This window comes from Rhinolophus hipposideros, assembly GCF_964194185.1.
Source record: "Rhinolophus hipposideros genome assembly, chromosome: 8".
NCBI lineage: Eukaryota > Metazoa > Chordata > Mammalia > Chiroptera > Rhinolophidae > Rhinolophus > Rhinolophus hipposideros.
Window position 1 is genome coordinate 11622189 of NC_138054.1, and position 27100 is coordinate 11649288.

Consider the following 27100-nt stretch of genomic DNA (forward strand, 5'->3'; position numbering starts at 1 on the left):
GTTCAGCTTCAAGTTGTCTTTTCAGTCTTAGTTGTGGAGGGTGCAGCTCAGCTCCAGGTCCGTTGCTTGTTACAGGGGGCTAGTTGCCATTGCTAGTTGTGGGGGGCGCAGCCCACCATCCATTGCGGGAGTCGAATCGGCAACCTTGTGGTTGAGAGGACGCACTCCAACCAACTGAGCCATCCGGGAGCTCAGCGGCAGCTTAGCTCAAGGTGCCGTGTTCAATTTTAGTTACAGGGGGTGCTGCCCACCATCCCTTGTGGAACTCGAGGAATTGAACTGGCAACCTTGTGGTTGAAAGTCCACTGGCCCATGTGGGAATTGAACCGGCAGCCTTTGGAGTTAGGAGCATGGAGCTCTAACCGCCTGAGCCACCTGACGGCCCTAGTTTCCTTTTAAATCTGTGGTTTTCCCAGAGCTGGAAGGGGTAATATTATAGCGATAAAAGAAATCCCGGCTCAAGAAAGGGAGTTGGGGAGGCATGACCATATAGCTGTTCATATGGAATTGTAGTGTCCAGAATAAGGGAGGTAAAAGTCCCACTTCTGTCTTATGGGTTTCTTGGACCAAGTATGATGTCTACTGTTCCAGCCTGGGCACCATACTTTAAGGGGAGACATTGACAAAGCAGTTTCCAAAGAGAACAGCCAAGAAGGATAAAAGGCCAAACCTCATTTTTTAAAGAAAGGACCGACAAAACAAAAAGGATACGTAATGTGAAAGAGACTTGAAGAGGTATTACTGCCTTCACAGAATGATTTGCTTGTGAGAGAAATTGAATCAACTCTAGTTGAAGAACTAAAATCTAGGGTCAGTGGTGGGAGATATAAGAACCTACTGATCTGGGATTAGAATGGATAGCTTTTTCAGTAGTGAATAAGCCCAAGGAATATGTGGAAGCAGACGTTTGAGAAACACTGTGAAGGAAACTCAGTTATCAAATGTTGGATAAAATGGGCAGCGAGTCTCTTCTCTGAGAGTCCATGATTCAACATCTAATCAGAAATTTAAGGTTAACACTCTGACTTCTCAACATGATTTATCTATTGGAACTAGGTTTTTACACCTCTGCTTTGCAGTTATAGGTCAGCAAAGTAATGGAAAATAAATGTATTGCTCCATGCATTTCAGAAACTTAGAAGAGCCAGTCCTTGAAATAGCCTCTGTGTTATGTGTATGAAGGTTCCTTGTTAGAGGCGGGGGCTGCCTCACTGGTGCAGCTGACCCTTGAGGGACCTGGGGTGGACTGAGTATGGAACTTGGCCATGAGGAGGTGAAGGAACTGGAAACTCAGGTGGCTGCCTTGTTTAACTGTTAACTCCTCCGATGTAGAAATCTGGCACATTTCTGTTTTGAGGGCCCTTCTTGTTGATGTATGAGTTGATTGTTTGTTTCAGACATATTAAGATTGTTCTAGTTGTCTGCAGTGATTGGGAGCTTATTAGGATTCTCAAAGAAGTAATAGGCCAGAAAAAAAAAAACCCAAAACCCAAAATAGAATGACCTCGTGGGGGACTAGCGCAACACCACCCAAAAGAAATATAATGTGATCCACATGTGTAGGTTTGGATTTTCTAGTAGCAACACTAAAAGAAACAAAAATAAATAGGTGAAATTAATTTAAATCATGTATTGAACTTAACCCAATATGAAATACCATTTGTACATATGGCCGGTGACTACAGTAATGCATGGGGCAGGTGGGCCAGGCATTCTCCCTGCTCTGGGTCGAATGGTCAGACAACAGCAGTGCCGTCCTAGCAGCACTGAGAAAGTCAGTCATGTCCATGTCTCAGCCTCTTCGTCTTTGCTTCTTTAGCTTCACTTGCTTCTTCCTTATCTGAAATTCCTAACTCTGCTTCAGAGCTTCCACTCGCTATGGGGCCCATGGTCTCGTGGTTTCTACTATCTACATTTTGTGCTGCTCTGTTGACAACAATTCCTTTCTGTCTCTTTCAGATGTACCAAGAGAATCTTACTTTGGGTCATGTAGTCACTGTGCAATGAGCCTCCCTGTTCTCATTTCACAACACTTCACAGGCTGCTGCTGACCTCTCCATAGATGGCTGCCCTTCCTTTAGGCCCCAAGTTGTTCTGGTCAGCTGTGGCCAGGACATCAGCATGAAGTGGTTTAAAGCACAAAACAAAACATGGTCACCTATGCATAATAAGTCCTTGAAGCAGTGGCAGGTCTTCTGGAAGCCTCTCAGAAGAAAAGCGTTTCGGCATGGTCAACTCTGGTGAAGGGTCCAATGAGGACAAAAGTGTTACAGAAAGGGAGTTCACATATGACTTTTAAGAGGTTACCCAGCGAATTTCACTAGCTTTTGTGACATTAGGGCTTCTTGTCCTTCTTTCTTCCCCCTCACCCCATTTTCCCCCCAGTTTCTTCCCAACTCTCTCCCCGCTCAATTATTTTCCCTAATCTAGTCCCAAACAAGATGGCATCCTTTTAGTTTATCATCTGACGCAGCTGTGGATTTCCAGTTAGGAAAAAAATCCATCTATAGGCCCAAGGTACAGCTGCTACTTTCCTTCTGAGTTATTGAACATGTGCTTTTCTGCCTGTGATAGGAACTTTCAGTGGGTTTGTTTCATTCAGTTGTGTTCCTCAGATTTAAAAATAAAACTGACCACGATTTCTGCTTCCCTTGCTACAGTATTTCTAATATGATTCTGTGGGAGTTTATTTCAAATTCCTGTTAAAAGTCTGAATGAATGAGAAAAGAGCCTTTCCTGAGAGCAGGTTTTGTTGCAGATGGGAGGAAGAAGGAATGCCAAGGTGCCTGAAGGGGAAGGACTAGAGAAAGGAAGAACACTGGAGATCATGGGCCTGGATACAGACTCTATCTGCTTCTCATTTCCCCCCTGGAGCCAGCCTCTGGACGGCCCTGTTGGTATTCCGTGTCACATAGTTCATATCCCTATGCCCTTGATAAGAGAGGTTCGTTGCATTTCCATTTGCTGCAGAGTTCATACTTGCCTGACTCTGTCATTATTTGAGACTGACTAATCACTTGTGTGCCTATATATGTAAAAATACAAAGCTAAGGTGCCAAGTGCTGAAATTGCCCTAAAATGTAATTTAGTTGATTTATATGCATTTTAGATATCCACATATGTTACCATCAAAAATGGTTTGCATAATAATGATGATGTATGTGAATACATTTCTTTATTTATTACACCATCTGGGATTTCTGAGGACTAATCAGAGACGTGATCCTGGTTTAACATTAATACAAGTTAATCACATTAAGATACCAATAATTATAATTTAATTAATAATCGATAATTATCAACTGTTATTAATTGATAAATAATTAATAATTGTTAATAATTGATAAATAATTAATAAGTATAAATTAATCATTTAATTAATTTGATGAAACAATTATTAATACTTACTGTGTTTCCCGAAAATAAGACCTATTTGGACAATCAGCTCTAATGTGTCTTTTGGAGCAAAAGAAAAAATAAGACCCGATTATATTTTAGTATAATATAAGACTGGGTCTTTAATATAATATAATACAATACAATACAATGCAATACAATACAATACAATATATAATATAAGACCCGGTCTTATATTAATTTTTGCTCCAAAAGATGCATTAGAGCTGATTGTCCAAATAGGTCTTATTTTCGGGGAAACAGGGTAATATTTAGAATGCCATTTCTTCCTGTCATGACCTATCTTAATTTTATACTAAGGAAGCTAAAAGTAGATTGAAGTGAAAAAAGAAAAAAACAAGAGTTAAGCTCAACTGAACTAGAGTCAGTGGCCATCAATTAGAATGCATTGCAGACTTACGCAGACTGTAGAGTGTAGTGAACAAATGATCTAAAGATGTGTTTACTCTGTAGAGTCGGATGGTTGCTCCCATTTGCTGGTGGGATTGAAAATCAGACAGTCCTGGCTCTGCTAACATTGCTACCTATAGTCTGTGTAACTTTGGGCAAGATGCTGCATTTATCTGAGCTTCATGCTTCATCTACATCTTGAGGATAAAATATCATTCTGTTGAACTGTTAGAAGGATTAGAGCACATGAATTGTACCTGGTATATTGTAGGGACTCTTTAAATGTTCAAAGAGAGGTGGTACCGACTAACTTATTAGATGTTGATTTTTGAGGTTTTAGTATTACTATTTTAAAACTTCTGTGTATAACCCAAAAAAGAACCCGATGAATATTTTTGGCTTTGCAGGTGCAAAGATCATTGGTTTTTGGCAAGAAATCAGATATGTGGTCCACAGGGGTTACCCCTCAACTACAGCTTTACTTAGCAATGTCACACGGGTAGAGTCTTACGTAGTTGGTTTCTCTTTCCTCTTACCAGGGAGCAGCATTCTGTGACTGGTTGAAAGTTTTTCACTCTGCCAGCTTCTGTCACTGTAGACTGTAGACTGGTCTGAAAATGGTCTCTCATTGTTGAGCGTGCTGTCCACTTCACTTTTGTTGCTCATTCTAATCATTTTTCAAGATCTGCTTGAAATGTCACTTCCTCAAAGAAGTCTTCCTTGCTCCTTTCCTCTCCCACCGAAGCAGCCATCCCTCCCCTGACTCACTTTAGTCCCTCTTGGGTAATGGCACCTCCTCCATTACATCTTAACTACTTGTGTGGATCTTGGTCCCCCTCTACCCTAGGCCTCTGCCCCCTCCCCACCACACACACCCCAAATGTGAGAATGAACTGAATGACTGGAGGTAGGACCTAGACATTTGCCTAGACTCATCATTTTGTGGGGTTCCAATATATGTTGAATGAGGAGCAAATGAACGAAAGAGAAAAGATTACTATTCTGCGTGCCTAATACAGTATTTTCTACAAATGAAGAAAATTCCCTTGCACCTTTGCAGGAAGTTTATTTTCTTCCTTGTCAATTCTGGTTCAGCTTTTGCACAGTGCACAGACCCCTATTTACTTTTCTAAAGGGTAGACATCCTTTGCTACCTACGCTAAATGCATTAGAAAACACTTTGGGGGTGTCATTGGCCTGTGGGAGTTATAAATCACCTGGTTGCTAAGGTCAGTATAAATTAACATCTTTATGCATTTGGAAGATTGTCATTGTACATTTTAGTTCAGGTCTAGAAAAGTAAAATGAACAGGTAAGGGAATTTACAAGAGTCATTTTAGCCCTGACAGGCTTTGATTGAAGATATCTAGAAAATGTAGTTAAAGCAGTTTATTTGGCTACAACTTAAATTCCCTGTATAATCGCTAGGCTCCAAACAGACCTCGGCCATCATGCCAATTTTCCCCCAGGCCTTTCTTTGCCTGGAGAAAGCCTGGCTATCTTTTAGGGCCCAACTGAGTTGTAAGATTTCCCCCCCAGAGTTGACCTCTGTCTTCTGTGCCCCTGATGCTCTGTTTTCACCTCACTGATAGCCCTTATCTTCTTGTTAGGGTTTGTTGTTTGGGCATCTGTGCCTACTACAGAATACAGAGTCCTGGAGGGTCCCATGAGCTTTATATTTTCTCAAACCTCAACTGGCACTGGCTGGTGTCAAACTGAATGTGATTCACCTTATGTTGCTAATATAAAATAAATGTGGTATTGCTGTCATGCAAATCCAGAATTTTTTTGCTGTCCAAGTCACTGACAGCTTACAATAGACTGACAGAATTACTGTAATTCTCCCCTCCATTTAAGATTCATATGGCTGCAAGTCCCTTCTTTCTAATAAAACTGTGTCGACTATTTTTAGTCTATGTCCTGTCCATAATAAAACCATCTAACCCTATAGAGAATTTTTATGTTTATTTAAGCAACACTGATGACAACTGCTGGTTAACAAGATCTCAAATGCACTGGAGAATGACAGTTTGCACTTTCTTTTATGCATTCAGAAAGTGGGAGAAAGCAAGGCAAGAATTGGAGTACAGGATAGTCAACAAGATTATATGCTCTCTCGAGGGTGGTCACGCTTCCAAGGGGTCTGAAAATGAGGCATTTCAAAGGTGTGTTAACCTAGGTGCACAGAAAAAATTGACAGGGCTTCTTGCTTACCGTAAAGATAAACCTTTTACTAAAGAAATTACAGGCCTGGGGAATGACTACCCACCATGACCTGCCCAGTTAAGAATTTATGATCAGATCACCCTATGAGGTTATTTTCACTGAGATGGATTACAGTGTCTCTTTTTTCGTCCACAGTCCTCATCCTCCCAGCTCTTTTGCAGTGAGATGAAGGGTTTGTGCTAAAAGTAGATTGGAGTCCTAGTTAGTGTTTTTGTGGCTTTTACTTTTTCTTACTTTTATTTCACAAGATTTGCCTCTTGGCTGTGGTCTCCATTTGTGTGTCTCCATTTGTGGTCTCCGTCTGTGCTAGCTACATTTGACCACCTAGAAACTTAGGATGGGTCTAATTTAAATCCACATCAGTTTGTTGCTGCAAATACCAATTCTTGTGTTACTGAACTTGACAAATTTAGTCAGTGTGTGAGACAGTTTCACAATCATTTGTTTTTACTTCAGAGGATTCATAAATATGTCTAGTTTTCTCCTTATTAGGAATGAAGCAAACTTCAAATTCCTGTACTCTTTGCAATGCTAACTAACCTCCATCTAGCCTTAGTGAAAAATCATAACATTTTTTTTATGGAAGGTAAATCAGCCACCCTTGTAGAATTTTCCATTCAAATGCTGAGCTGTGCGCAGCTGTTTGTAGCTGCTCTTGAGACATTACAGAGCTCAGTTCTGCTCCGTGAGTCTCCAGTGTTTTTAGTCTCATGAATCAGGCTAGAGCTAGGCGATTTCCAAATTCTTTAAGCCTCTCCTTGATTTCCAAATTCTAAGCCATAAAAGGGAAAGTTAAGATAGGAGGGGAAATGAAATCAAGGATAAGACAGGACTGGGAATGAAGTTAATTGCAATGATAGGCTATTGCAATCTGCCACTATGTGAAGCCTGAGAATAGAAACATGAACTTATTCCAAAGGTAGTAGGACCTAGCACATCCTTGTTCATAGTGCAGCTAGAAAGAACTTGGTCTACTTCCAAAGTGTGTGGAGTGCTTTTAGCTTGTTCCTGAACTGTTTCCTGTAATGGCAGCCTCTTTCCTTGTTGTTCTTTGTGCTCATTGCTGACCTTTCCAGCTGTGGCCGTGCATGCTGATGTGCTGGCAGTGGTTGCAGACTGGCTACATACCGACTCTGGCAGCACGTATGGCACAAAAGGTCCAGGGCCATTGAAGCCTCTTGTCCAGACACCTCTGGCTGAGAGAATTTTGTCCAATTTTTTTTAAAAATAGGTGTCAGACCAGTGATTGTTTTCCATATATGTCATGGTGAGAAACTGTTGAAATGTACTTCCTTAACATACCATCCCAAATTTAAAATTAGATTTCAATAGCTCAGAGGGGCCAAGCTTCCATTTTTGTCATAAAAGGTTGGGGAGAGCTAAACCTTGTAATGGGGCATCAATCTTTAGTTGAATCATATTTGGGACTGTTTCCACATCCCAGATGGCTCCAACACTGCCACTATTATTTATTTATTTATTTATTTATTTATTTATTTATTTATTTATTTATTCATTCATTCATTTATTCATTCATTCATTTATTTATTTATTTTAGTTATAGTTGACATTCAATACTATTTTTTATTAGTTTCAAGTGTACAGCATAGTGGTTAGATATTTATATAATTTATGGGGGTGGTTGGTTAGCTCAGTTGATTGGAGCATGGTGCTAATAACACCAAGGTTGCCAGTTCAATCTCCACATGAGCCACTGTGAGCTGCACTCTCCTTAACAAAAAAATAGAAATAAAAATAAATGTATGCAGTGATCCCCTTGATTAGTTTAGTTCCCAGCTGGCACTATACATAGTTGTTGCAACATTATTGACTCTATTCTCTGTGCTGCACTTTATATCCCAGTGACTATTTTTGTTTTGTTGATATTGGAAGGAATCTTATAGCATAGATGTTTTCTCAAGGAGAGAGCAAAAAGACTCAACATTGATGCTTCATTTGATTAAGTTATTTAAACCTCACAGAAATCCTCTGAAGAAGGTAGATATTATCATCTACAATTTTCAAATGCAGAAACCTGGGCTTCCGAAGGTAGAATGACTTAATCTAGGTTTGCTTGACCTAGATTTATGATCAATCTAATCCACCATGCTGGCTTTCAGAAGTTCTTGTGGCTGAAGCAATGTATTTAATAAAAATACTGCTCTTTGAATATCTAGAAAATGTTTAAAGATCTTAATAGCTTTTCAACCTTCTATTTTAAACTGATTTCAAAATTACTATACTTAGAAGAAGATTATAAAGAACTCTCCTATACCCTTCACCCACATTCCCCAGCCCATAATGTTTTACCACATTGGCCTTTTCTTCCCTTTCTTCTCCTTCTCCTATGCTGCCCTCCTCTTCCTCCTTCCTCTTCTTCTTCTCCTTCTCAAGAACTCCTTGTCTTCCTTCCTGTTCCTCTCTCTCTCGTCTTCTCTCTCTCTCATTTACATATTTTTCCGAAACCATTTGCAAATTACTCTTTACTATTTCATAGTACTATTTCACAGTATATTTCCTAACAACAAAGAAACTTTCTTATGTAACCACAGTACAATCATCAAGTGATACATTAGTTCTCTTTAATCCACACACCCTATTCTGGTATCAATGGTTTTACCAATAAAGTCCTTCATAAAATTAGGATCTGATTAAGGATCTCAACCTATACTCAGCTGTCATATCTCTTTAGTCTCCTCTGGTCTGGAACAATTGCTCAGTGTATCTGTGTCTTCCAAGTTCTCATAATTTTTGAAGAATGTAGGTCTGATATTTCCTCATGATCAAATTCAAGTTATGCCTTTTGGGCAAAGATACAAGAGAAATAATGCTGTAGAAACCCGCCATGTTGATTTGTTCTGATAGTGGTGATGTTAACTTTTGTCACTTGGTTGAGATGGTAGCTGACAAATTTGCATTTTGTATTTATGATTAAGTAATTACTAAGTATTTTGTGGGGAGACAGTTTGACACTATTTAGATATCCTGTTCTTCATCAAATGTTCACTCTCCAGTTCTACCATCCACTGATGGTTCTTGCTTGACTCAACTATTACTGTGTAGTTACCAAATTGTGATTTTTTTTCTCCATCCTTTTATGTTTATTAGTTGACATTTACCTGTAAGGTAGAGCCTTTTCCCCATATGCTTGATTGCTTATTGATTCATTCATCCACCCATTTGCTCATTCATTCATCTATTCATTCATTTATATCCCTATGGACATGAATTCCCATTTTACTCAATGAGTTACAATCCATTACTATTTTTACTTGTTTTGCTGCTCATATTATTCCAGATCTGGCCAGTGGGAGCCCCTTCAAGCTGTCTCCTGTGACTTTTCAGTATGTCCCCATTATTCTTTGAGTACTTTCAGAAGGACATGTTCTGTTAATCTTGTACTTAACCTGCCCTGGTTGTGGAATCAGCCATTTTCTTTAAGGAATGCTCGTTCTATTTAATAAAAAAATAGTATTTAGAAACCAAGTCTGGGCATTCAAGGGCATTATTACTTCTATGTGCTTTCAGGGGTCAGAGCTAGGAAAAAATATATATGTATGTGTACATGTAATGTCTGTATACACAATCACACACACTCACATACACACATGTGCATTCTCAAATACATACTCCAATTCACTCACATATGGTCTCAGCTCACACATTCACACATGCATACCCATCTATATTTTGATTTTTAAAAACATATATTAAAAACCACATTTCACACTGATATCTTCAATTTCAATCCAACAACATGGGGTTAATTCTCTCCACTGTCTTCTCCAGCAGTGAGAAACCTGGTTCCTATGAAGCTCAGTATATTCACTTATTTTCTCAGTCCTATTCTGTGTAATCAGTCCTCCCCACAGGGCTTAGCTGAAGTCCTGGACCAATGCAGGACATGCTGACCCACCTCCCACCATCTGTAGCCTTGGTCTCTGGAAAGAGCAAAGGAGTTCTGAATGAATTTTGATACCTTTATAAGTCTATTTGTATTAGGAGGTGGTTAAGTATATAAATATGTAAATTCAAAGTCCTGCTCCAGTGATATCTGACTTCATGACCTTGGGGAATATATTGGACCTCTCTAAGTCTCACTTGCTTATCTGTAAAACGGGGATAATTATGCTTACTTCATAGGGTTGTTGTGAGCATTAAATGGTAATCTACATGAAATGTTCAATAAGTTCCTGGCACCTGATAAGTATTATCTCAATGTTATCTTTTATTATTGTATCAGTCAGGGCCCCAGAAGGAAAACAGACAGCACACTCCAATTAGGCTAATCAAGAAAGACTTACTAAAAAGGACTGTTTTTGAAGATGTGAGCAGAGTGGAGAGAAACTACAAGAGCTGTTGTAATACCAGGAACAGTAATAGTGGCACTGTTACCATTTCTAGACTTGAAAAGAAGAATGGTTAGGAAAAGTGCCGTGGACCAGGCCCCTTTGAGAATAATTGCAGTCAAAGGAGAAATCTATCCTGCTGTGACTGGCAAGAAGGGAACCAGGGTGTAAACGCCTTGATTCCTTTCTGTCCTTCTCATTAACAAACCCAACCAGAGCCAGAGCCCACTGATACATTCCATATAGGTCAGCTCTCCTACAGGTGGAGAGCAGAGGGGAGGAATCTAAAGGGCCAAATGGAATCTATTGAGCTCAATTATTCAAATTTTTGGTGGTATATTTTTGTAAAACTTGTAACTGTCCTTCTAATGGAATTCTTGTATTAGTATATCAGACTCCTGTCAATATATTGGTAGTTTCTGGGAAGTCTTAGACATAGTCTCCAGAAGAAAGGAAAGCTTAAAAACAAACTTAGCAAAAGTGATCTGGAGAGCTGGTATTCTAAGGATTGCAAAGGGCTGGGAGTCTAGGAAGTATGGGGTGAGATCTGAGCATGTGAAGTCTCAAGTCAGAACAGAGGAAGAAGTACTTCGGATTTGGTGAATTGCTCTCTGCAGAAAGAAATAGGGATGACTCACAGAGCCTCTGTCCCTGGAGACTATTACCAGGTGCCTGGTTAATTAGTTCAAGGGTCAGGCCTTGGGAACCCAGTTGTTTCTGGGGCCAAGTATTCCCTGGGTTACGCCTTCTGCTTGTGATTGATCAGACCATGCAGAAAAGTGATCACCTGAAGAGGGGTTTGGAGTGATGGAATTGGAAGTCAGTCATAAGATGAGCTGGAAGGAAAAGATTTGTCCAGATGGCTTTCTGAACCGAAAAAAGAAAAAAGATGTTGGAAGAAAAAGAAAAGAAATTTCATAGTGTTTCAGGCTTAGGTGCATTCTTAACACGTTGGTTGACTGAATGTGAGAAAATGAAAAGGAGTGTTGGGAAAAGGAATACATGTGTCTTGCTGAAAGTGAACATAGTTCTCCTTATTTCTCTTGATTTCTCCACGAAGCTGATCTGGGTGCTGATGCCAAGATATTTCTGGGACTGCCTGAAAGGGCACAGGATGGCACACTGACTGACAGCTAGAGCTCTGGAGCAGAGCTGCTCACATTCACATCTTTGGTCAGCCCCTCCCAACTGAGTGACCCCAGGCTGGGAGGTCCCTGGGAGACCAGTGACCTTCGGAGTCTCTGTCTCTACACTGGGCAAGTGGGGGTGATAGCCTCTAAAGACAGCTATCAGCTTTGTCATCCATACTTCTTTATACCATGTTATAATTCAGTTTGTCAGTCCAGGTGGCCCCTCCACCCTTCTCTAATCTAGATTACAAGTGCCTTAAGGTCTGGCACTCAGGTCTGTGTTGATGAGCACAAAGAGTTTCTGAAGTTTTAAAGTCCTGTTCTGTTTTCTCTTGGCTCCTTTTCTTTTGGACATTGCTCACTGGTAGGAAGAAGAGGTGGCTGGGTCGTGACTGAGGGTGGCTGGTGTCAGGAACCAGAGTGGAAACACCCTTAGCAGTAGTCTGCTTAAGAAAGAGGTGATGTGGGCTCTTGTATGTGGTGCTGCAGAGTATTTATTATAAGTAATACTCATAAATATTAGTTATTCAAGAAGGACCCCTGATCCCCACTCACCTTAAGACTCCCCTGGAAGAGTTTTTTGTAAGAGAAGGACCATGACTCATTCATTCATTCATTCATTCATTCATTCATTCATTTATTCATGTCTCCGTTTTTGGTGAAGTATTGTATAACATAGAAAAGTGCACGTATCATTAGTGTTCAGCTTGATGCAGTTTCATAAACTGAGTGGACCACGTAACCAGCATCAAGATACAGAACACGACCAGCATCCCAGTCACCCCGATGTCTAACAGCATAGGTTACTTTGCCCCGTTTTTGTCCTTTATGGAAGTGGAAACATACAGCCTGTACTCCTTTTCTGTCCGTTTTTCTTTTCTTTTCCTGCTCAATGTTATGCTTGTGAGATTCACTTTTTGTTGTTGCAGGTAGTGATAGTGTTTATTAATTCTCATTGCTGTGTAGAGAAGGAGGTGTGTGAGGTGGGGAGTGGTGATTATTGCCCCCAGGTAACATTTGGTGATATCTGGAGACCTTTTCCATAGTCACCGCTCGGTGGGGGGATGGTTGGCGGGCAAGGGATGCTACTGGCATTTAGTGGTAGAGGCCGGGGGGGGGGTCCCCTCTAAAATCCTAGAGTGCCCAGGAAAGCCCCCACACAGGCACATTCAGCCCCAAATAGCATTAGTGCCAAGGCTGAAAAACCCAGCTATTAAGCTGTTGGTGGGTGTTTGGGTCTGTTGTGAATACGGCTGCAGTGATTATTGAGTTATACGTTCTTTTATAAACATATACACAGTTCTGTTGAATAAATGCCCGAGACTGGAACTTCTGGGTCATAGGTTAGGCCTGTGCTCAGCTTTAGTACATATTGTCAGTTTTCCAGAGCTGTACCAACATTTGGTATTTTCTGCCTTTTTCTCGTTTATTTTTGTATTCTTTTCCTACACCCTCCTCTCTCGTTCAGCTTATGGTGTACTAGATAACCCCGACATCAGTGTTTGTCAGTAGATAATCCTATCCCACTGTAATGCAGGGTCTCAGCTCCCGCTCCTCGCACAAGACTGCAGGATATGGTGAGGGCAAAAAGGAACAACAACGGAGCCATAGATAGGGGAGTCATACCACTATAGTCTTTTTTTTCTCTTTATATTTTTTAATATTTTTTTATTTTAATTTATTAGTTTCAGGTGTACAAGACAAGGTAATACTTAGACGTTCATCATTTATATCCCTCACACTGTGAACCCCCCTCCCCCATCCACTATCCCTCTGACCTCACACTGAGCCATCACATTATACATATAAAATTATAGTTGGCATTCATTAATGTTTAGCTTCTGGTGTACAATGCCATGATCAGGCATCCACAGTATCCCTGAGGTGGTCTCCCCAATAGGACACATGTCCATCGGATACCCAACAAAATCTTTACAACATTATTGAATACGTTCCCCAAATTAACTTTCAAAAAACCCTGAGGCCCTCTTGCATACCACTATATTCTTGATGGTGGCTGATCGAGACACAAAAACAAACATCTGCCAGTACCCAAAGGAGGAGTCTTCCTGCACCCTCATCTTGTTGGAGGCTGGGCAAGACACAGGAAGTAGGATCAACACAATCTGCTAACGGCACCCCACAGTCCGCTTCCCTGCCAATTCTCTCTCTCTTGCCAGTGTAGCCATCACAGTCATTAGTGGCTAATGGCTAACCAGTAACAGCTGATGGCCACCCAGCCACAGCGGATGGCCATCTAATAACCGAGCCAGCACCTTTCCATGTGAGGCCAAGAGCCTGGAAACTGCTCTCCTGGCTCTGTCCCCACACCCACATTTTGTGAAAGACTGGAATTATGCACAGGTGTGCTTGCTGTGGACAGTAAATTAGAGACCACATTTGGGGCAGGACAACTTGGAGCTAGGGTTTCTCCCATTTACGTTAGAGCACTAGTATCTTAATGTATATCCATGTTCTCTCCTTTCTTAGGGGTACACATTGCTTTTCATAGTAAATTTTACTCCAGCGATCAGATTGTTCACCACTTGAGTTCATGTTTATTAAGCATTTCTGAATTGTACAGTGTAGTTTATTCCAAAACATTTGTTGTTTTGTTTTGTTTTACAGTAAATTGTTTAGTCAGAAGAAAATAGATCCAGTGGGGTCATTAAGGGGGAAAAAAAAAATCAAAGAATTTTGGTCTCTGATCCATTGGTTCTCAAACTTTGGTTCCAGTACCTAGTTATAAAAGGAAATTATTAAGTTCCACCTGGAATTTACTGACAGCTTGGGGTTGGGGTTCCGCAACCTGTGTTATAACAAACCCTCCTGGTGATGAGACATTTGCAAACTTTTGACCTACACTATCATTATCCTCAGCCCACAAACACCCCTAGTTTGACTGAATACTTTTGAAAACAAATGGTTTGGTGAAACAATTGAGTCGTTACTCTTCTAGGGTTAAGCAATTAAATTCCACCTGTAAATTCAGTGGTAAATTTCATCTTGAAATGCTAATTCTCTGTGACTTATTTTGGGTAATTTATTTTTCATTTTCTAAGCCTCCACATTTCAGGCTCTTCATATTTCTAGTTGGTACATTCATGCTACCAGAAGATGGCCGCATATCTGTGCATGCTTTGACATTTACCTATTTGAATTTGTACATACTGTCTTTTGGAAGTACTTGCTTAGCATCTTTTAGCATCCAGGAAGTGTTTCCATGGTACCTTTGCTACATCAAAAGAGATGCAGATCACAGCATGACCTTGTTATGGTCTAGTGTGAACACCTTCTGGACCTGCCCGAGGCCATTAAAATTCTCTGCATTAAACTTGTTCTCCCTCTCTGAGATGAGAGTTTAAAATAATGCTTTGGGTTCTGTGATCTAGACAACAGTTTCTCGTGTTGCTAATTAGTCGAATGATATAGAAAGTGAAATGATTGGGTCCCAGGAGAAAGTGGATTTTCCCCAGTAAACCCCACTGGAAGATTCTCAGTTATGGGAGAATTGTTATTTTAGTTAAAGATGTGTTTGAAAATATCTTCTTTCTTCTTTTCTTTAACGTCATGATCATTAAAAAAAAGGCTCCATTTACAAACCATCTAGCCACCCAGAATAGCATTATTTTCTTGACTGCCCAAAATGAATTGGATTGTTACCATTCTCTACTTTCCAGTGAATTCCTCTTAGTGTAAGGAAAAAAAGTAAATCCCAATATTTTATAATTAAGAATGAATCCCTGAGTCATTTGACCTGCTGCAATAATAAAGCAAACTTCGAAGAAATGACCTTCCAAAGAACAGCCATCATTGAGCCCAAGAATTGGTAGCATCTCACCTCATTTACCTAACCTTTTCTGCCAATATAACTTAGCCTCTCATTGCTACTTTAATAAACTTTATCAGAACCAGTCCTTTAAGTGCCCTTTTGGCTATTATTTAACATTATAGATTTAGTGTTTCTGCTTGAGCCTGTGTCTCCTCAGTTTCTTTCCCAACGAAAAGATAGTAGTTAATTAAGAATGGAAAAACAAGTCCCAGAACAATTATGAAAGTAAAATGAAGTTTGAATTAGTACATGCAATTAAACAAAAGTCAGATACATGAGAAGGTGTGTATGGATTTGAGTGCTGTTGTGGTTCATTTATAGTTAGGTCTCTGGGTAGGTGTATGCTGAAAGAGAAGAGAGGAAAAAGCACTACTCATATGTTAAAATCATACCTCCAGTAACTGGAAATTGGCTTAAAGAAAAAATCATGGATTTTTTTCACGTGCTATTTGTAGTGCGGGGGACCCTGCTCGCTGCGCCACTTGTCGTGGGGGCGTCCGGCGGGGTCTCAGCTCCCGCTCCCCACATAAGAACGCAGGACATGGTGAGGGCAAAAATGAACACCCACGGAGCCATAGGGAGGGGAGTCATACCACTATATTCTCCCCGGTGGCATCCGCTTCTCTGCAATCCGCTCTTGCTAGCCCCCAATCTTTTCTGCTAGCGTAGCCACAGCAGTTATATTAGTGGTCAATGGCTTACGGGTTACAGCTGACGGCCAACTAGCCACAGCTGATGGCCATCCAATCACAGTTGACGGCCATTTACTACCCGAGCCAGCACCTTTCTATGTGAGGCCGAGAGCCTGGAGACTGCTTTTTGGGGCTTTGTCCCCACACTATTCTAGTATATAACCTAAAACACTGGGTAAACATGGGTTTCAACACTCCTTTTTTCATAGTTAAAAACTGCACTTTCCAAATGTCCAGGTGATTCTGGACCCATTCAACAAGCATTGAACACCTTGTCTGCCAAGCTCTGGTGGAGTTGCTGGGCTATAATTGGAAGAGGAAGCAAAAATCCCCATTCTGCTGGAGTTCACCTTCTAACCTGACTGGTACTTTGAGATCATGGTTCCCTGAATTGAAGGTTTTTATCTGCAGCCATGCCAGATAAGTTCTAGATTCATAGTTGTTCCTGGGAAGATTTTTCAGGCTTTCTGGTTTTGTGTTCTTGCTCTTTCTTATTATTTCTCCAACTAAAATGCCTTCTCCATGCTCTAAGTGTCTGAATCTAATCACTGGAAGTCCTTTCTAACCATTCAAACTCCAGGGGAACTTTTTGTCCTTTGAGCTCCCACGATGTTAAGTTTGTTTGGAACGGGTCCATAGTCTTCTCTGTTTTGTTTGTTGTATTTTCAGCTGTATGTATTTTGAATCCTAGGGAAGATATAATCTCCTACAGGACAGGGGCCATACTCACACTTCCTGGATTCCGTCACTGCGCTTAGTGGATTCACTCCACACATACTGAATTATAGCTCGTTTTAGTTGGAAGGAACCATAGAGAACATCCTTTTTAGAGGTGAAGTAAGTGAGGGCCTAAGATCACATGATCAGTGTCCTTATTTTTGCACCATGCCCTGTGGGTAATAGTGTGGGAGTTCATGGACAACCCTTTGACACCCAATGAAAAACACATCTTGCATCGTTTCTCCCAGCACCTTTTCCTCATAGTTTCTCCCAGCATCATTTCCTCATAGTTTCTCCCAGCACCTTTTCCTCATATTATTTACATCTAATAGTAGTATTATTCATGTGTGCATTATGCATACGTGAGCTGATGGGTACTTTCGCACCATGTTTTATTTTGTTCCTGTTCCTCCCCCAGTTGGCACATGTTGCCTGGGAGCACTGCTCCACCTAAAGTCTTTGGTGGTGCTCCTTAGGTAGCAAGATGAAGGCCAAGTTTTTCAGCACAACATGTAAGGTCTGTTACCACTGTCTGCCACCTTTGTCACAGATTTCCCTTAGCCTGGCAAGCAGCACACTCCCTTCTCTTCCTTCTTCTCTAGGTCTTGCAGTGTCAGGCAAGGGCTTCCTTGTCCCTTCACACAGAAAGCCTAGAAGTGCCACGGTGTCAGGTATTCTTTTCCCTCTTTGATTAGTTCTTTATTTCATTGAGATTCTGAGTCTTCCATCATTTCAAAGAAAGGATACTGTCTTCATTTTGGAGCTGTGTTCTAGACAGCTTCACAACTGGGAAAATTCATAAATAATGTACAAAAAATAAAGACTTCTGAATGGAATGAAAAGTAAGCTTTAAGGTGGCCCTAGGGGAAGATAAACGTGTCTAGCCAGAATAATTGGCTAGTTTGGGAGTAATTGCCTACAAAGTGAGTAACAAGTCACGGTTGTTAGGCCTGCAAGAAGCAATGTTGTCCTTGCCTGCAGTTAGAGGTGGGTTGGGAAGGCCAAGCTGTTCAGTCTTAGTAGCAAAAAACATATGGTGTCTGTTCCAGATATGCAGGCTATATGCCTGTGAGGAAGGGAAGATATAACAGCGGACAGCCTGCCTCTAGTGCAACAAACAATTTTCCTTTTTTAAAGTTCTCCTATAGGGATTTCTTAAAAACAAAACCTGAAGGTGGAGAAAGTTGGCCCAAGAATAGCCACTAGGGCAGAGAGGAAAAACAGCTATATTTTCAGTACACAAGCAATGCCATTTGAATTAACGGATTGAATACAGAAGTATTATGGCAGTTCTTAATTTGGCTAGTGTCTGTATTTCTTATACAGTAACATTATTAATGCCTGTCCTATTAATTACACTAAGCCTGTGTAATTTGGAACCCCTGTGTTATTTGCCAGTTGGAAATAATCATACAAACAGAGGCCTGTAAATTAGGCCTCTGTTGGCCTAATTATGTATCTGTACCCTGAACATTTTGTCAAACTATAAATATTTTAATATTCATTCAAGCAAAAAGGCATTGCCAAATTCGATACTGAAACTATCCTGTTGTTTTGAAACAGAATATATAATAACCTAACATTTAAAGGTATGATCTGGGGGGAAAAAAGAAGCTTGGTAATGAACTTTCCATGATCATTTTCTTCGCTGTACTTCCTGGAAACACTAAGAATGAGACTGATCTGCTTTATCTATGTAATGGCTGCATTTTCTTTTTCCACTTTGCCAACAAATCCAAAGGTGGGTTCTACATAGAGTTTATTTCTGATGGGTCTTGAAGAATGAGGAGAATTTTGTAAGGGAGAGGGGAAAATAATATCCAACCTGTAAGAATGGACAATGGGAACAATGCAAACGAGAAGAATGAAAACCTGAAGTGCGCTCAGGAAGCTGTACGCCATTCGGGTGGAGTGGGCTGCCTAGAATCACGGCAGGTAACCCTGCTTTGCCTACCTGTGCTGAAAGCAAGAAGTCAGCACACCTGTATTGTTTTGTCCATTAATAACAGGGTAGAGACTGTTCAAAAGGAAGGAGAGAGAACATTATTTCTTCATGGGGTGGAGTGGGGCTCACTGTCCTGTGTGAGTTAATTGCCATAGGGTGGAGTGTTAGGTTCAGATAGATAGTGGAGAGACGTGGGAAGGCATTCAGTACTTCGTATATTTTATATAAAATATATTAATCTATTAAAAAGTAACTGGTGGAAAACTGAAAAGTTGAAGAAGAGAATCTTCTAAGTGGAAGAGCTTAGTACTCTTTAGCCAAAACAGTATGATTTATAAATAGGGGAAAATGACATTTATTTCCTGGGTGGTTGATAAGCTTAACTGGGCAGGTATAAAGCACCTCCCTGAGTATTAGATGATGTTCTCTGGGTGGTTAAGACCTGAATGTCCCCAAGATCTCCTAATCTAAACATCATTTATGGCCAGGGTTCAAATTCTTTGCATTTGAACCCTAAGGCTTCAAATTCTGAAACCTTAAGATCTCATCTAAATCCAGGATATAGCTAGGAACTAGTTCCTTTGACTCCAATATTCTATGACAGGCCCCACAGTGGATGCTGGAAATGAGAGGAGGGGGGCTGTCACCTAATCTCAAAGTCACAGGACCAGGATCGCTGCCATTTCAGATCCCCTAGGACTGGAACTCCTGCAACCTCTTGTTTTAGAACAGGGTAGGGTGGGGCAGCAAAGCTTCACAAAGGAGCCAGGATGGATGAGGTTTATTTTACTAGTCACTTCAGTCATTTCTTTTGATTAAAGCAGCATATTTGAGAGTAAAGCTATGTTATATCCTGTGGATTGTACTGGAAGAGTCGAGGGACCAGGTTGTGGATAACTGCCATGACCGACGAGAGGGAATGAGTGCCACAGCCTGTCGGATGACTAGCAGGAAATGCTTGTCTGCCAGAACACATTATTTCAACTTTGGCTTTCACTGTACAAATTCCCTGAATGACAATAACAAGGAGGGGGTGTGGTGTGGCGGGAAGCTTGGGGCATGAAAGAAAAGAGATGGGAGAAACTAAATCTGCAGGGGAAACGCAGTTACCAGAGTTTAAGTGAAACAGCTCGCAGATGTAAGCAGGGAGGCAGAGGGAGGGATAAAGGCTGGGCTTAAGCAACCTGCTACTGGGATTTAGACAAAGGAGGTTTGAGAGAGGCAGAGAACAGGCGGGATCAGTTGCTAATATCAGCATGGGGACAGAGCCAGCAGCTGGATTCTCGGCATGAAACAGAATAAATTCACAGCGTCTCCTTCAGGGTAGGAATGACTGGAGCATGTACCAAAATACGAACTCAGAGAAAAAAGTAAGTTTGGGAAAGGACTCACGGATTTTCACGGTCTTTGAAATCTCGCTCCTCTTCGAGGTATGTCTTCATCGATGCGTTACCTCTTTATAGTGTCTGTCTCTTGTGTCATCATTTTTATCGTGTTCTGTGTGTTCAGTTTTGGGGGTGAGCAAAGCTTCCAGAAGCTGAATAATTCAGACGCTTTGATGCTGACTCAAGTTTGCACATCCTTTATCAAAGGCAAAACACCTTTCCTATGGAGAAACAAGCTAATGATATATGAGAAGTCTTCTTGCAAAGAATACCTGACCCAAAGCCACTATATCATGGCCCCCTTATCTAAAGAAGAAGTTGAATTTCCTTTGGCGTATATAATGGTCATCCATCACAATTTCGATACATTTGCAAGGCTCTTCAGGGCAATTTATATGCCCCAGAATGTCTACTGCGTGCATGTGGATGAAAAAGCCACAGTTGAATTTAAAGAGGCAGTGGAGCAATTACTGAGCTGCTTCCCAAATGCTTTTCTGGCCTCCAAGATGGAGCCAGTTGTCTACGGTGGGATTTCCAGGCTCCAGGCCGACCTGAACTGCATCAAAGATCTTGTGGCCTCGGAGATCCCTTGGAAGTACGTCATCAACACCTGTGGGCAAGATTTCCCCCTGAAAACCAACAAGGAAATAGTTCATTACCTGAAAGGATTTAAAGGGAAAAACATTACCCCAGGGGTGCTGCCTCCAGCTCACGCAATAGGTCGGACCAAATACGTCCATCGTGAGCACCTGGGCAAAGAGCTTTCGTACGTGATCAGAACCACAACTCTGAAGCCGCCGCCTCCCCACAATCTAACCATTTACTTTGGCTCTGCCTATGTTGCTCTATCAAGAGAGTTTACCAACTTTGTTCTCCAGGACCCACGGGCTGTTGATTTGCTCCAGTGGTCCAAAGACACTTTCAGTCCTGATGAACATTTCTGGGTGACGCTCAACAGGATCCCAGGTATGTGAGATCCCTTATTTCACAGGATGACGATGGGCCATACTTGGAAGGGCTTTTTGAGAGCCTGCTCCTTTTTATGTGAAGTAGAAGATGAAAACTGAAATATGTAGTTTTCACCCTAATCCTTTCTAAATGCAGAATGATGTTTTCTATGTGATACTGTGATTTCCAGCACAGCCATACAATACCTTTCAGTGGTATTGCTCTGTAGTTCATCATGTTCTTTTCATTTATCATCTTATTAAATCTTACCCACAATAGACACTATTGTCTCAATTCCCACTGGAGTTCCTTCTTTCCCCTAAATTTGTCAAACTTGCTCTTACCCCAGGGCCTTTGCATTGTTCATTCTCCTGCCTACCTTCAGTCTCCTTCTTATCAGCCAGATGTCTCTCAGCTGACCACCCCACCCAGTTTTCTTTTCAAAGAGTTTACATTTACCTGGAATTATCATATTAACGTATTTGCATGGGTTTGTTCTTGGCCATCTCTGCATTAGCACCATGAAGTTGGGTCATTTTGTGTTGTTAACTGACGTACCTTCAATGCTCAAACACATAGTAATGCTCAATAAATATATATTAGGTGCATGAATGAATGAATGACAAAGCATAAGGCTTTACTATGGCACCACACTGGTCTCCCTGACTCAGTGAGCTAAGAAATATTTGGACTCATGCATACATCATATCATAGGTGTAGAGTTTTATATATATATATATATATATATATATATATATACACACACACACGTATTTTTTTACTTCAGATAAATAATGAGATTCTAGGAGATACTCTGTTCTTTTTCATAAAAACGTTTCTACCTTTACTAATGGAGCAGCTCTATTATTTTAAAACTATATAAAACACGATAGGATTTCTTCTGAAGGAAATACAGGCTTTGGACTCAATGAAAAATACAAAATGGATCTCTGATGAACTCGACAGCATTATTATAGCAAGAGAAAAGCAATCATTGTTCTGGTTGTTGGGGGACTGCCAAGTTGGAAACACTGGTAGGTGCTCTCAGGCTGCAGGGCAGTGCCTGCTGGGCGATAAACACACCAGCTTTCTCTGGAAAATATTGTGTTTGGGCTCTGAATCCCAGGGTTACTGGCCTGGGGAACAGGACTGGCTCCTGTCCTGTTCACTCTCTCTTTCATGACTTTCGTCTCCCCACGACCACTATTTTTTCACTTTTTGTCTATTATTTCCATCATTGGCATCTCATTTGTGAGTCTTAGGTACTTAGAGGCTGATTTTCATAGTTAAATATTTATTTCCTCCCTCTTTTCACTATTCCCTTAAGATTTGTAAATGTTTGGGTCTAGCCACATGGTTCCTTAGATATTGTATTGAGACAAAGATATTTTCGTAACTTATCAGAAGCCTGGATTGTTGTTTTTTTTTTAAAAAAAGAAAAACCTGGGTTTTGGTTAGTGTTAAGTGTCTGTGGATACTTTGAAAAAAGGACAGTCAGTCTCATCAATGTCAAATCAGTGTAAGAAAATCAAGGAAAAAACAAACCTTCAGCTGCCCTCTTTTTTTCCTTACCCCCCTTCTCCTTTCCAGACTTAGTGAAATAGACAAGGTGGGAGACTGAGAATGGTACTTAGATCGGTGCAGGAGAGAAAACCATTTTTGCTATAGGTTTGCAGTGTGGCACACTGACTTCTGCCCTGTCATAGCAACAGTATGACCCCATGTAAATCACGTAATCTCTTGGAACCTCAAATCTTCTAGCCACAAAATGAGGGCACAGGTAGGAAGACCCTTTTCATTCCTACACATGCTTTTCTTTGCAGAAGACATAATTCCCAGAAGCACATAAATACCCAGCACACGACTACCTGGAATTTATAGAATGGTGGAAATGCTGGTGAGTCTGGACTCCGAGTTGCCAATTAGTTCTGGTGAATGCATTCCATTTCCCTTGTAAGAAACTGGAGGTGAGCTCTCTGCCAAGAGAGCATCTCTCCTGGGAGGCAGGTGAGCACGGCCTGGCCATGTCAGTGGGCTGTCGGGTCTGATTCTGGAAGGCAAGCTTTGCAAGATAACGTGACATTTCCTAGGGCTTTGCCTCCTAACTTTCTTAGACTCTAGACGCCACCCTGGTTCAGGGAGACAGCAGCATCAGGATATCCTGCTTACAGGTGGGGCCTTCCTGTATTACAAGTAAGTTAAAGAAAAGAAATCATCAAACACACTAGCCCAGTGTTGACTATCATCTTCAAAGGCAGTGTAAAATCAAGGAAGTCCAGTGGTTCTACACTTGCGCATTCTCTGTGATTTAAGATTTGGTGTGTGAACCTGCTTCTTTATTACCAGACACGCTTTAACTAGATCAGCTCTTCTATTTTTCAATACCATGTTTTAAGGGGAAAGGTTCTTCAGTAAATATAGCATAAATTTTTTTTTGCAAATAGGCAAGGCTAGTGAGTGCCATACCTTCCTTCCTCAAACTTTCCTTCTCTCTTTCTCCTGAATATTCTAAAGTGTTTTTGTTAGAAAGACCCTGCATAGGCATATCAGGTTCCCCCAACATCCACAAGCGTAATATGACCAAGGCAATGATTAGAACCCTATGATGAGATACCAGAAAACGAAGTGAAAATAGCTTAAAATTGGTGGGATTCCATAGAAAGTATATTTATAGAGATAGCACTAAATCACGTCTTCACAATTTGTTTTAATGTCTTTCTATTAAGGAAATGACTTCTCCCTTGGTTTTCTACCCTTAGGCTTTTTCCATACTGCATTCAAAAAAGAAATGGAGGGGCCAGAAGGAGTTCCTTGGGAGCCCCAGTCTCATATCCTTTTTCAGGGGAGACCAGACAGAGTGGCTGTCATTCCATCCTTTGTGGCTTTTGTACAGACAGATTGTCTACACCTCCCCCTCTGGCCATATTCTCAAAGGGCACTGTCTAGGAGCACACATTTCTTTGACTCATACTACAGAGCACCAGGCTCTGCTAGCAGTGCCTCACCCTGAATTCTGGTGCCCGCTTACATTTTTTACCTTCTCAGATTTGTAATCATTGCTACTGTGGCACCTTAAGAAAAGCCCATTTTCTCTAGCTTTTCTGGTTATTCCTCTAGCATTTTCTTTTACCTACCTACCCCAGGGAGGAGTGCCAGAGGTCATTTAGATTTTTGCTTTAAATCTTGTCAAATTGTTTAGCATCTGCAGAAGCTGCTGCAGATGGTCTAGATTTTTGGAGTCTGTTCCTATGGCTAAATTGTCCTGTTGTCCCACTTCAGGTCAGATCCATCTCTAATGAAAAGGCCAAGCTGCTACATGCTTTGGCTTCAGCTGCTTTTTTTTCCCTCTCACTGCACAAGTTTGTTCTTTTGAATTTTTGCTCACGCGGTACTCTGACCTTTCTCATGCCATGATATTTTTCTTCCATAAGAATGTTTTCATTTGCTTCTCTTCCTTTTTCCATTTTTGTATACATTTTTTTCAGAGCTCCTTTGTCAAACAAATTATCTCAACCTCAGAAGTGACCACATGATCACATTTCCTCCTTTTTGAATTCTAAAAATAGCATGTTTCCTACTTTATTTTATTTTGCTTTTTTAACTTGGAGTTTTATTTATATATGCACATTCTTTGGGAGTGTGTTACGACTCTGTAAGTTGTAAGTGACAGAAATGCAACTCAAAGTTGCTTAAACAGACTAGAACTTAGTCACGGAATTAAGATTTTCAAGGAGGGGCTCCAAATGAAGCTGGATCAAAGGTTGGAACAATATATTCAGGACTTTTTTTGGCCAGGTTGTCTCTCTGTGGGGAGACCGACAATCCCTGTTTGCCCAGCGTAGGTCCTGGGAATGGGCCTTTCAGTGCTAAAACCAGGAACATCCCAGGCAAACTGGGACGACTTGGTCACTCTATCTCTCTGCCTCTCTGTTGGCCTCACTGAGGCAGGTGCTCCCCATATGGTGTCAGAGGAGGCCAGAAGTAGCTCCAGGTGTTTGGTTCTGACAGCTGGCACTCCTGGGGGGTAGGAAAGTCTTTTGCCTAAGAGTTCCAGCAACAGCTCAGGGGAGTTCTCAGATTGGTTCTGCTTGGCTCACATCCCTATCCCTAAACAAATCAGGGGGATGAAGAATGTTGACTAGCCTTTCTCGGGCTGCTTTCCCACACCAGAGCTAGGGGTTAGGAGACGCGGCAGCGGTGGAGTGATGCTGGTCAGATGAAAGCAAAGGCTCACTGCAAGATGGTTCCTTGTCCTGCAGGCAGAGTGGCTTTGACCATCTCCACATGATATCAGAGGGGCAAGATTTAATGTGATATGTAGCTTGAAGCACTTGAGCTATTTTAACTTGGGGAATACTAATTGAATTATCTTTGTGGAAAGTGGCATGATCTCAACAAGCATACCGCTTTTTCCTCATAAAAACATTTTTAATAATGTTCCTTTATTATTTTTGGATAGTGTTTAGTTTGCAAAAGGATTTCTTATACATTAGCTCCTTTAATCCTTATAAGAACCCTGTAAGAGGAGGACTATTGTTCCAATTTTGCAGATGAGAAAATTTAAGATTAAAATATGTGACTTGTCCAAAGACAAATATTACATATACCTAGCAAGAAGTAAGAATAAAAAGAAATATCTAGGGGAAGAAGAGTTAAGACTTATACATTTAGATTAAATTGACCTAGTTTTACAAGTTCTTAATTATTGCAACATAAGTGTTCAGAAAGATGAAACTTAGCTAATTCTAAGACTTATTAAGTTTATAGAATGAGTCTATAATTGGACCCACCCAAGAATGTTCTCTCTTGTTCCTTATGCCATCTTGATATTTAGCCCATTTCCCCCAAACTTTTGGCTTTTTCATGTGAGCAGAAGGTACAGGAAAGATGAGGGAACTAATGTTTACTGAACATTTGCCTGTGGGTCTGCATTATCTCAGTTTAACCTTCACAAATATTTTATCTGGTTGGTACATAATTCCACATTTTACAAATATGAAGCACATTAGAGAATGTGAGCAATGGACACCTCAAATCCTACACACTCATATCTCAGCTCATGTGTCCCTGAATTCAACACCATCCTCTGTTAGCTCAGACCTCTAGGCTGGCTTCTCTCACTTCCTATTTCTCACCATCCAACCCCTGTTGATTTGTCCTTCCCTGAAGCTTGGCTTCCAGAGTCAGAGAGAACCAGATTGCAAATCACTCTTCCATCACCAGCCACGTGACCTGACCTTTGTAAAGCTCAGCTTTAGAGTGGTGGTGTGGCATGGATGTTGAAAGCATGGATCCTGCAGGCAGATTGCCTGAATTTGAATCCCTCTTCTGCCATTTACAAGCTGTGTGACCTTGGACAAGTTACCTAAATTTGGGGCCTCAGTTTTCCATCTACAAAATGGAGAAAATAATATTTATATCACATACGTGAGGTTTAAATCAGTTGGACCCATGCCTGGCACATATTTTAAGTGTTAGTTTTTACTATTGTTATTATTGTTGTTATTATTTAATAAATATTTATGAATCACTAGACATGGCAGTAGGTACTGGTTTATAGTAGTGAATAAGACAAATAAGGCCCCTCCTGTCATGGAACATATATTCTAGAAGTGGGAGACAGGTAATGAAAAGTAGACAGATAAGATAATTTAAAATTATGGTAAGTAGCTATGAAGAAAATGCAGGCAGAAAAAAAGAAAACGCAGGCTGGTACAGAAGGACCTACTTTAAATGGGGGTGGATCAAGGGACACTTCTTGGTGAAAGTAGCACACAAACTGCACTTCCTGTGTGAGAACCAGCCAGCCATCCACCTGGGAAAGAGTTTCAGGCGGAGGAATAAGGGCGTGCAAAGGCCCTGAGGTGAGCCAGAGCCCCTGTGTTCAGGAGCCAGAAAAGCAGCCCTGTGGCTGTGGCTGAATGAGTGAGGGTGAGGGCTGGACCTCGCATGAGGTAGGCAAGACCCTTGTGCGAAGGCTATAGGGGTGACATGATCTGGCAGAACCTTGTTTAGAGGATTATTGGCAGAAACAGCGGAATGTGTGCAAGTGTTTGGCACAGTGCC

General features: G+C 41.0%; 1 protein-coding gene across 5 annotated transcripts in view; it reads left to right on the forward strand.

Moving 5' to 3' along the window:
• The window catches only part of GCNT2 (glucosaminyl (N-acetyl) transferase 2 (I blood group)), an 86338-nt gene that overhangs the window by 11144 nt on the left and 48094 nt on the right, over nt 1-27100 (forward strand). The window contains exon 1 of one of the 5 annotated variants that reach the window (XM_081057485.1): nt 19748-21052. The exons of the other annotated variants lie outside the window; for them this stretch is intronic. Coding sequence (XP_080913611.1) covers nt 20134-21052 — 919 coding nt within the window. The 5' untranslated portion in view covers nt 19748-20133. Of the gene's footprint in view, nt 1-19747; nt 21053-27100 lie in introns of those variants that run through there. 5 annotated transcript variants of the gene reach the window in all.